The sequence below is a fragment of the Sardina pilchardus genome, chromosome 12 (assembly GCF_963854185.1).
Source record: "Sardina pilchardus chromosome 12, fSarPil1.1, whole genome shotgun sequence".
NCBI lineage: Eukaryota > Metazoa > Chordata > Actinopteri > Clupeiformes > Clupeidae > Sardina > Sardina pilchardus.
In genome coordinates this window covers 15,417,176-15,428,949 of record NC_085005.1, presented here as the reverse complement: position 1 = coordinate 15,428,949, position 11,774 = coordinate 15,417,176, and the positions used below count along the sequence as shown (strand labels likewise).

The window sequence follows — 11,774 nt, the reverse complement described above, 5'->3', positions numbered from 1 at the left end:
TAAAAAAAAAAAAGAAGCAAAGCTCGGAGCCAGTCTCAACCAGGGGAAAGCTGATACAAGAAAAGTGATGAAGAGTGGTTCGTCATGCACTATGACACGTACCTCAGCGTAGCAGGTTTGACGGCTTTGAGAAACCATGGCCTTATGCAAATAGTGAGAATGCATGTGGTGTCATCATACAAACAGAACTGGTTTTGCCTGGCCGCTCTCTGGCTCAGGAGGGTGGAATCATTACTGGAACCTCAGTCACAAAGATTGTGGTAAAATCAAAAGGGGTTTAGTTTGGGAACGTGCGCACATCCAAATTAAGGTGCAGGAGCCAAATAGAAGAATGTCCGCTCCCTTGCTCTCCATTTGTTAGAGTTAAAGTTGTTTTTATTAGAGTTAAAGTTATAAAGTTATTAGTTAATGCCCTTCGCCTCTTCATCAGACACATCATTAAAATAAAAAAGGGGTAACACCAAAGATGATGAGAAGTTTGCTGTAGAAGAAATAGGCCTATTATATTCTATTCCTTTCAAAAACAACAATAAATTATGGGTAACATAATTAACTTCTCATTTTTACAGTTTCACACAAATATACAAATCCATTACATTTGAAAAGCAATGTGAGAAACATATGGAACAGTTTGAATTTAAAATGCAGTTCTTCCAAATTCAGTTCTGTCTAGACGTCATGACATTAATATAGCCTACTGTAAGTGTATCTTTTAAAAATATAACTCCCCTAATGCCATAAGCATTTACAAAGGACATCTAGTCTACCAAGTCATACACACATGACTTCATCAAAGACAACATACAATTTGTGTCAGAAAACCTCACAGAGCATACCAATTGCAATTAGTCATTAAAATAGTTTTCTAGGTATGATTCACATTATTCTTTATTATAAGGCTCAGCATGCGTGACCTAAAAGGCTTTCTTTCTGCTCTATTCTATTTGCTTTCTGCTGTGTCTTTGGGCACAGATCAGGCCACCATTCTCTAAAGCTTAAGGGCGCATCCCCTCAACCCCGATCTGCAGGCACTTTGATCAGCTGCAGTGGCACATGCATAAATAGCTGGCCGTGGCACTACCACACGCTATGAATAGAAGCAATAATAAATGTCCCGCATTGTTCAGGGTTGCTGCGCAGCTAAATTTAGAGAGGCGCAGATGCAATTTGGGCTGTGATAGTAGTGAAACCCTTTAGCTGTGGCATGTGTCCTGTCATGGGAGGGGGTTGCCGATGCCAACTTGGCCATGCATATTATAGGAGGAACATGGCCAAACATCTCTATTTACCACCCGCCTATTTATTATTGTGTGCGTCATGGTATTATTATTATTATAAGCTAATATCTAAACAATGTTTCAAATAAGGCTATATGATAAATCATGAATCAGCTTCTCAGAGCTGAATGAGTTTGATATGAATGGCTCTCAATTTCGACGAAAACACGCATGGAGAAGACAGGTTATGGTCTACGTCACGGGGGACGGGCCTCCCTCGCCTATATTTGACTGCTGTTGCGCTTCACTCTGTTGGCCTATTCGAAGAGCTCGGGAGCTGTTCGGTGTCTTCGGTCCAGCCTGAGAGGCTTTTGATTGGTTGCCAATGACATCACCCCTGCTCTCGTACTGAAGTCTGAGCATTGTTCGTTCACTCTACGGAGAAAGCTGACTTTACACCGGACAAACTCCCTCCCACCGTGGGGTTGGTTTTTCACTTTTATACAGTGTGACTTTAATATTAAAACGTCCTCCATTGGTTCATGCTCGTGTCAATCGGATAATAGCCTACTAGCTACTCCAGTAGGCTGGTTGACCCTCTTGTATATTATAATGCTTGGAGCGTAGCAAAAAGTAAAAATGTTGCGGATCCACGGCTTTGGGACGGGCTGAGTTGAGTCAGCGTTGTTGATTGTAGATTAAATAACCGACATTTGCCCCCAAACCACTGGAGGTTTTATTTATTTCCATAGGTAAGTTCGTTCATTCTATAATGTGTGCTAAGTTTAAATGTCAAAGTTATTTTCTATTAGACATTAGGCTACAGCGTAATGTTCCATCTGTCTTCTACGTTTTAAAATACATTTCTTTGAATGAAGTCATGTTACTGCTGTAGCCTAAATCGATTGCTCGGTCAATTCAGAACCAGCAGAATAGATGTATTTTAGTAAATGGCTCAAAATCGTTTTACTGGCATTGTTTTTAACAGATGACAGGTTACACAGGGATTGCCTGTATTGTGGTTAAGCATGTAGCCTAACCGATTGTTCTCTCAAGTAGCCTACAAAATAAGAATGGTGAGTTAATGATTTGTTTGGCAGTGTTAATTGCTATTGGACTAGCGAAATATTATTTGTGAGCGCAAGTCGTAAAGGCACTTGTCTTGTCTGTGGCTGGATGGCGGTGCGGAGCGTCTCCGCTGTATTCACAGCACGTCCACATGCCGGCTCCTTCAGTTTCCCCTCTCTCTTGGCTGCCTGATTATATGCAGTTATGACATGGGGTTTTGGATGTTGAAGGGTCGGGCGACATAGCCGCGATTAGTTAACGATGGGGTGTGAGTAAAATCACCGGTTAGATAACAAACGAGTGTGCAGCATGAATTGGCGGTAACAGTGGCTGTCGGAAGCACAGCTTGATGAAAAGGCGCACAAAATGCGGCGTGTTATGCTGCAGTGTTTTATCTTCACCGAGATGAAAGACTAATTGATACAGCATACAATCACCAGACAGTGGATGAGTCCTAGTCTGACCCGCTTCTGTATTAGGACATGTCATGGATTTGATGATGTATAATCAATTTCATGTAGACCACTGTGCTGGCATAGGGGTTTTCTCTATGGCTATGTAGCCTATTCAAAAATTCATCGGATGCTGCTCAGTAATGTGCATGTGGCCAATATCTCAGTGATGTGTCATCCATATTTATTCGTGAAGACAAGTGGATTGTTTGTCATTTTGCTGTGACACTTACTGAATGGAACTGAGCAGTGCAAACCACACTGTCGACCCAAGCATGCGGCAGTCCGCCAAAGCTGTGAAATCCTTCCTAATTTATTGCTCAATTCTCAAATCCTCTCCCTTACTTTTGAAACCATCTGGGTGCTGCTGCACACACTCACATTCTCACAGACACACAGACGCACATAAACACATGGCATGCACACAAACACACTGATAATCACACAGACTGGGGTCATTGAGTGTGTACTGATTGTTGCTGCCTGGTTTTATAGCTCTGCTTGTCTCTCCCCACCCCCTCTCCCCAATGCAGGCTGGGTCCCTGAGTTCTCCATAGTATTGCCAGCTCCTCAGCCTCCCCATGCCTCCGTCTCCCCTCGACGACAGAATTGTGGTGGCGCTGCCAAGGCCTATCCGACCTCAGGAACTCCGACTCTGCCTGGATACCACCAGCTACCTGGACGCGGTCGCCGTCGCGGCCTCCGCGACCTCCACCACCACCACCGCCAGCGACGCGCACACCAAGACGACGGTCATCAGCACCACCGTGGTGAAGATCCGGGCGACCAACCTCACGTATATGCCCTCGTCCAGCGGCTCCACGCGTTCGCTGACGTGTGGATGCAGCAGTGCCAGCTGTTGCACGGTGACCACCTACGAGAAGGACGGCAGCCGGCCGCAGCCCGCCCATCACCCGAGCCAGCAGGTCAGCGCGTCCAGCCCCGACCTCAGCTCCAACGCCGGTGGCTATGGAGGCCCCAGCGGCGCCCACCTGCCCAGCCCTACCTCCCCCATCGTCGGGCACGGCGAGGCCCTGAGTGCCCCCAGCCTCACCTCGGGGGCACCCAGGTCCGCCTACCGGGTGATCCACCCCAATGAGCTGGCCGACAAGATGACCCGCTGTCCCATGGGCCACCCGGTGGGGCCCGTTCCGGTCATCATCGACTGCCGGCCCTTCATGGAGTACAACAAGAGCCACATCCAGGGTGCCGTGCACATCAACTGCTCGGACAAGATCAGCCGCCGGCGCCTGCAGCAGGGCAAGATCACCGTGCTGGACCTCATTTCCTGCCGGGAGGGCAAAGACTCCTTCAAGGGGATTTTCTCCAAAGAGATCGTGGTGTACGACGAAACCACGGCCGAGCCGGGTCGGGTCACCGCCTCCCAGCCCCTGCATGTCGTCCTGGAATCCCTGCGGAGGGAAGGGAAGGACCCCATTGTCCTAAAAGGTAAGCTGCTCTGTGCCTGACTAAAAAAAACGAATTACGCCAGGCCATGTCTAGGCTTCTGAGCTGTTAAATTCTCAGGCACTGCCTTTGAAAAGATCAAAAGCGGTTTATTTTATTTATTTATTTATTTGCTTTGCCTTACATGCCTCAGGCAAAGAAATTGCTCGATTTTGACGGCTTTATGCTGCTACTGTACTTGACGTTGGCACTGAATTTCCTCCCTAATACTACTCCAGTCCCTATCTTGGTTCTCTTCCCTCTTCCCTGTCATATTCTCTGTGCCAGAGACGATCACAAAAGCCTTTGAGTCAGTGGATGAAATTACAGTGATGTCCTCGCAGCGCTGTTTAACAGGCAGATCCTGCCTCCTCTGTGCGCTTCTCACCACGGGCTCCTTTGCCCTGTGAAAACCAAAAGCCATTTCAGTTGTCAAAACAAACAGTCATTTGCATAGCGGCAGATAGCACCTGCAGATAGACGAGCTAAAGATAGAGCCGATGAAATGCCAGACTGTTGTGTCTGCATTTGAATATGTAGTACACTGCTGGGATAGAAAAAGCCCGGGATATTTCCACCCGACACGTGCTCTGAAACACATACAGTATGTATACATATGTCTAATGTATACACACACAGCACAGACACACGCACGTCTCCCACTTTCTGTTTTACTATCTTGTTCTTTCCCTCCTCCCTCTCTCTCTCTCTCTCTCTCTCTCTCTCTCTCTCTGACACATACACATACTCACTTATTCAGACTGACTCTCACTGTGAGGTGATATGCAGTGACACTCTTGAGACCTTGTGCAGGACAGCAGCTGTTGTTAAATAGTGAGCTCTATTCTTATAGCCGAGGCACAGGCCTGCTGGCCCCCTGCCATGCTCTCCATCTTTGGTGTGGGACGAGAGGCATGAGAGGGAGGTCGAGGTGGCTTCTCTGTCAGTTAGACTGAATCCAGCTGGGGAAACAGAGCTTGCACGATAACAAGCCACTTCTCCTCTCTCCTCTTCCCTCCTGTGTTCTCTCTCTTCTCTTATCTTTTCTCCTCTTCCTCTCTCTTCTCTCTCCTTTTCTTCTCTTCGCTTCTCATCTCTTTTCTGCTTCTGTCTTCTCTCCTCTTCTCGGCTCTTTTTGCTCAATATTTGAAGATTGAAAGATGTGTCTGTGCATATAATGGTTATATTAAATAGTCATAAAGCAATACCTCTCTTTAAATGGGAATTCGGTTACACATTGAGCCTGCATATATATCATCATATTTATGTCTAAATCAATACTGTTCTGGATTCTGAATTACACACAAGTGTGTTTTTCCATTGGCAACATCTGAACATGGGTAATCGATACACATGATAGGAGCACATAACTCACAACAATAGATTCTTCTAAATCTATACATGTAAAGGTTTTAAGCAATTGAATGAAATTGCTGTTCATCGTGTGGATACTCCAAAGAGGTTGATGTCATCTTTTATGAGTTTTAGAAAATGTGTATGAATATCAAGCTAGGGACAGGTTGTTCTAGATGGGGAGATGAAGCTGTGTGTATTCTCTAATTGGTGCACAGTAATCGTGAGCACACAATCTATAAGTCTTTTGTCATGCATGTCGATGGCAACCAATAGATCGATTTGGCAGTGGTAACATTTTGCTCACTGATACGATCTCAAAAATATCCTGTTTGTAGCGAAAGTAGGTTTTGGGTCTTCCCCTCAGCTCCGGCAGCAGGCCTGAGGTGGCATTATTCGAGGTTGTCTTCATAATGTGTAACTATTTGACCTAGAAATGTATAGGTGTAGGTCACTCGGATATCAGTTTAAGCACATGTTGTATATACAGACATTTGAACTTGTCTGTCTCGACATCTGACTGATGAGTCAAAGTTGTATTGGTGTGGGACAGAAATGTATTTGGCCAGAATGACAGCCACAAAACAGGAAGTGAGACGCAAATCCTTTGCATTCACACATTGCTCAACCAGCATTTCACGAACACCATAAAACTCCCTCTTTAATGTTTACATGTAGCTCAATCAAATCAACAAACGTTTTTTCTTGACAGTCATAACACAAGGATACATTTTCGCAAGTAATTCACTCACAGCCTCCAGCACAAACATTGCAGGGCGGAAAGTACCAGAAAGATCAGTATGAGGTAGACTGTGAGGTAATGGCGTATTAAGAGAAGTGTAATGTTCGGCCGCTTGATTCTGAAACTGAAATCCACCCTGTAGTGAGCTCACAGCTCCATCATTGCCACCCCAGTTTCACTTCAGCTGACCGTAAGATGAGAGTTCCTTCGTTATCAGCGAAGTCGGGAAACAGCATCTTTGATGAGGTCCATATATTACAACTGCTGCAATCCAGGCAGTATGCCAAAAAGAGGAAGGATTGAAGGATTATTGCAATTAACAGCAGATGTGCTACTTTGTTATACAGCAAACTTTTGATGTGTTTTTTTGTAGGTGTGTGAGCTTTTGCTCGCCAAAAGAAAGTTGGTTATTCGTTTACAAATTATTTGTGGCTTGGATGGAGGTTTGATATTCAGTGCAGCACTAACAGGTCTCTCTGTGCCCCGCTGTGTTTTGATACTCTAATACAGCCCTCATGGTAATCAGTAGAACCGGGAACCTTATGAAAAATCAGAGGATGAACTGAACATCCAGTCAAATGCACCTATCTATGGTGCTTCTGAGACAAATTAGATTGTGTGGAATGGTGTATTTTTGTTAGTGTTTTTTTTTTTTAACCGAGTGTCATATTTACCCCTGAAATAGAGATGCATTTCTTCCTGGGTAGAAGTGAAGCCTGACTCAGGGCCATTTTGAGCATGTGACTTACTTCAGGAAACTGTGTTCAGTATAAACAAAGCTCACATGACTTTCTGCATGCAAAATGTTAGAAGGGTGTATTATATTTCTCACACTACCAAATTCAAATCAAAAGCAAATCTCTCGCCTGCTTTCCATCTGTGGTGCCATTTGCTAAGGGAGGCCATACCATCCGTTTGATCTTAACAGATGCTCATACTGTCAAGCATTTGCTGTCATTAGTGAACATCAACTTGCTTTCATTTGAAGTCAAAAACAACACCAACACAAAGTACAAACATACTCATTTGTACCATAAACCCCTCGCAACATGATGGGCTAAAACAAGCATCTTCAAAATGACAACGCTAAATATTTACAGTAAAACAGTCTCCAGAGAATCCTGGCCAAACCGCTACAGAGCACAAGCTCAGCCTTTTCCCCCTGTGATATTACATGATGTGAAGCCTAGGAGTTCTTTCATTATTCAAAGGGGTGAGGTCCAGTGCCAACATAGATCATTACAAAGCTCTGTGTAGCGCACGCATACATGACTGTCCCAAATACATGTGCATGAGCACCACCGACTGTGTTGTAGAGCGTAGAGCATTTGTGTGGATGAAAAACAAATTTCTTCCGTGATTTCTGTTCTGTCTATGGGTCAAAGAATGATTCAAATATTACTGTATATGAGGGCACTGCCAGAACTATGTATGATGCTGAGTGTGTCGCTTTTCACAGTGGCTACCTCTAAGTAGAGTATAATATAAGTAGTTGTAGATTGATAGGATCTTAAGGTTTGAAATGGTTTAAACTAGAGCCTGGCCAATGAATCTGCTTGTTGATATTAATCTCTTTATCACACAAGAAACGGATTCAGACATCATTTTGTCACTTCATTTCAGCTTCTCATGTGTGTGTATGTGTGTGTGTGTGTGTGTGTGTGTGTGTGTGTGTGTGTGTGTGTGTGTGTGTGTGTGTGTGTGTGTGTGTGTGTGTGTGGCTTTCGCAGGGGGCCTCAGCGCGTTCCGGCAGCATCACGAGGGCCTGTGCGAACACTCGCTGCACCTGCACCAGGAGGGCATGGACGGCGTGGGGGTGGGCGCCGTGGGCCTGTCGGGGGGGCTACCTCACTCGCTGCCTTCCACCCCCGACATCGAGAACGCCGAGCTCACGCCCATCCTGCCCTTCCTCTACCTGGGCAACGAGCACGACGCCCAGAGCCTCGACCAAATGCAGCGCTACAACGTCGGCTACGTGCTCAACGTCACCACGCACCTGCCGCTCTACCATTACGACCTCGGCCTCCTCTGCTACAAGCGTCTGCCGGCCACCGACAGCAACAAGCAGAACCTGCGCCAATACTTCGAGGAGGCCTTCGAGTTCATTGGTATGCGCCCCCTGAACCCTTCCGTCGCATTTTGACCTCTCAAAGTTAGTCTGAATTAATAGGACGTGGGTCTGCATTATAAGTACGTTGGCGCTGCAACAACACAGGAAGGCTAAAGGGCTTTGTGGCTGACAAATGACTCACGTTGCTTTTTTTTTTTTTTTTTAACGTAATAGCTCGCAAATGATTCCCCATTATTAGGGCTTGCCACCGAATTGACAGATGATAATTTTTTGAAAGCAACACTGCCTGAATTATAGCCTGACTCGAATGTCTGTTGATTTGTTTATTTATTTATGTGTTGTTGTTGTTGTTTGCGTGCTTGTGTGTGTGCGTGTGCGTGTGTGTGTGTGTGTGTGTGTGTGTGTGTGTGTGTGCGTGTGTGTGTGTGTGCAGAGGAAGCTCACCAGGCTGGTCAGGGCGTCCTCATCCACTGCCAGGCAGGTGTGTCGCGCTCTGCCACCATCGTCATCGCCTACCTGATGAAGCACTCCTGGATGACCATGACGGACGCCTACAAGTTCGTCAAGGCCCGGCGGCCCATCATCTCGCCCAACCTCAACTTCATGGGCCAGCTGCTGGAGTTCGAGGAGGACCTGAACAACGGCGTGACGCCGCGCATCCTCACGCCCAAGCTGGTCGGCGTGGAGACCATGGTGTAAGCCGGACGACGGCCGGAAAGTCGCGGCCATGTTGGATTTTTTTTCCCACTCTCTCTTCTTTGCTCTTGTTGCGGGCGATTCACCGCGTCCTCTCTTTTTGCTCTCCTCCTTTTTGGAGAGAAAAGCCTCAAAGCCTCTCTCTCTCGTTTGGAAGTGCCAAACGCTTTGGGCACCATCTCTCCGCCCTCTCGAGAGAAAGATAAAGAGAGAGGGAGAAAAAGGAGAGACAGAGGGAGAGAGAGAGAGAGAGAGAGAGAGAGAGAGAGAGATAGGGAAGTGAGAGAGGGAGCTTCAAAGGGCTCCACTTCTCATTTTTTTTTTTTTTTTGTTTCTTTTTTTTTTTTTATCTGGGCACGAGAGTGTTAAGATGGCGGACAGCAGAAGAGTTGAGTCCACGCCCAAACGGCCCGCTGTTTAGACCTGGCCACTGCCCAGGAACACGGGGTGGGAGAGACAGGGCCGTTGGATCAGAGGAAGACGTATCTCTGTGTGACCACAGATGGAGGCGAGCAAAAGATTGAGGAGGGCAAAAGAGAAAGATAACAAACGAACAAACTAACAATGTTTGATTTTCCAAAACATACATACACACACACACACACACAGAGAAAAAGAAGACAACCAAAAAGCAAACAGATTATTCAGTCAGTCAGTCGGCCCCCCCCACCACCACCGCCACCAGTTTCGCCCTCCCTCCTTACGCAGTGCGAGAGACTGCAGGGTGTGCGTATCCATTCTGTTTCTCTAAGCTGCTGGTGCGGGCTCGGGCCCAAGGGAGCAGGGGGGACAGCCGTGGTGTTTGCCTGTCAGAAAAGATGAAGACTTGTTTGGTGTGTTCGTCCTCTCATTCTATTTTTATACAAAAGTTTACTGGGGTGACCATGACGAGCTCGCCGAGGCTCTCGGTGCAATAATTTCAGAGTGGAATGCTATCAGGCGCTAATGTGTATATATGGGTGATGATTTAACATTTTCCATCTCGCCAGCGAATGACAAAAAATATATAGAGATATAAATATATACTTTGTCTTTTTTTTTTGTTATTATTGTAATATTCTATATGCCTTTTGGAAACATACTATATATACCTGCACCAGAGGGACTGGCACAGGTGTATACAAAGGAAACATAATAATTAACATTTTTAGTATTTGCTTATTTTTGTTTCACTGCTGTCCCTGTACACTTTCATTTTGCTGACTCTATAAAAAAAAAAAAAAACATGAAACCTCTTGAATTTTGTCTGTGTATTTCAGTAATTGCTTGCATCTTTCATATCCACCATGTTCCATCTCTATCAGTCCCTATCAAGTCATCTCTTAATTTGTCCCTCCAGGCCACCGTACCAATCCAGAAAATGGAATGTTATCTAACACAGGATGACAGTTTCTATTAAGTAGCTAACGTTTGTCAATACTGAAGAGATCACTGGCCTATTCTTTAAAACAAATGACTCTTTCCAGTGTGTTTGCTTGTTGAGGGATTTTGGTTGAATACAGTATAAGTTTAAAGTTCGCCATATTGGTTAAAAAACACATGTTCAAAACATGTGTCATGGTGCATGTTAACCAAAAAGAAAACCTGTTAACATTACACCCATCGTAAGGATGTATTCAGCATCAATATCTTCATCAACATCGTCATCTAATAGCTAAAAGTTCCTTTGTTCATAGTTTCATAAACATTGCTTTTGCTCATGTCTTACGTTTATTGTGTGTGAGTGTACGTGTGTGTGTGTGTATGCGTGTGTAAGTGTTTATGTGCCTCATTCTAATGGTTGTCTGTGTGAATATGATGACTGTGTCTATGTGTTTCTCTGTCGGTTCATAACTGAAATGTTTTTTGCCCCTTCTTGACTTTCTTTGTGATTTACAATCACAAGCTAATTTGAAACAAATGTGAGGGCTCTGACATAACTGCAAACTGAGCTGCTGGCTTTGACCCAGAGGATGTTGTTTTTGAGGGCAATATTATTGTAGTTGATGAAAATCAAGTACAGTAACCTCCCTTTTGCTAATCTTCCCTAGTGTCGCCGCTAAGCTAAGCTAAGTCAAGGTCCTCAGCACACAGAGTTAGTGCCTCGACCAGTGCCTTAAAGTCATGTATATCCACTCAGACTGAGCTGGGGAGGTCAGTGTCACAAAGACACGCCGAAATTGTGCAAGTATGCCTTCTTTTTAAAATGTTTTTATGAAAATATAACAGAGGCTAAATTTGGCTAGCACAAATCCAGTAGGCCTGCCATGGATCACATCAGTCCCACAGCAATTGTATCTGTGAAAGTGACAACGAGGGTTGCATTTCTCAAAAGTGTTATTGTGCCACAACCGATATCAACTGATGGACTACTGTTAGTGTTGTTAGTGGTTCACGTTATCTCACTCTTACTGTGGTTGTTGCTCAATGATGCCTTTCAGGACACACAACCCTGAGCTATTGTGTAACATTTGGTTGTGGTGACATTGCTTTACAATATATTCCCTGCTTTGTAGCATTTTCCCTTATGAATATGATGTATACATACATTTAAATTGTCACATTCTACATTTATGCACATACAAGAGCTATGGAATCGGTTACTTTTCCCTGATTTAGAATGGCAATGTCATAAAAAGGAATATTTTATGACAACATCTAGATATAAAGTCCTCTTATCACAGACAACAACAACAATTGTACCAAAATAGTCTAAATAACAAAACAATACAAATTATATTTGTCAATTT

At 44.8% G+C, this 11,774-nt stretch overlaps 1 protein-coding gene across 2 annotated transcripts in view; it reads left to right on the top strand.

Moving 5' to 3' along the window:
* Positions 1-1,562: 1,562 nt before the first annotated feature.
* Positions 1,563-11,774, top strand: part of dusp10 (dual specificity phosphatase 10) — an 11,715-nt gene continuing 1,503 nt past the window's right edge. Inside the window, exons 1-4 of one of the 2 annotated variants that reach the window (XM_062550963.1) lie at positions 1,563-1,701; positions 3,271-4,186; positions 8,009-8,386; positions 8,783-11,774. The exon at positions 8,783-11,774 is cut by the window's right edge and continues 1,503 nt beyond it. In XM_062550963.1, coding sequence (XP_062406947.1) covers positions 3,319-4,186; positions 8,009-8,386; positions 8,783-9,048 — 1,512 coding nt within the window. In that variant the 5' untranslated portion in view covers positions 1,563-1,701; positions 3,271-3,318 and the 3' untranslated portion in view covers positions 9,049-11,774. Of the gene's footprint in view, positions 1,702-1,768; positions 1,970-3,270; positions 4,187-8,008; positions 8,387-8,782 lie in introns of those variants that run through there. The other variant, XM_062550962.1, reaches the window with a different exon arrangement.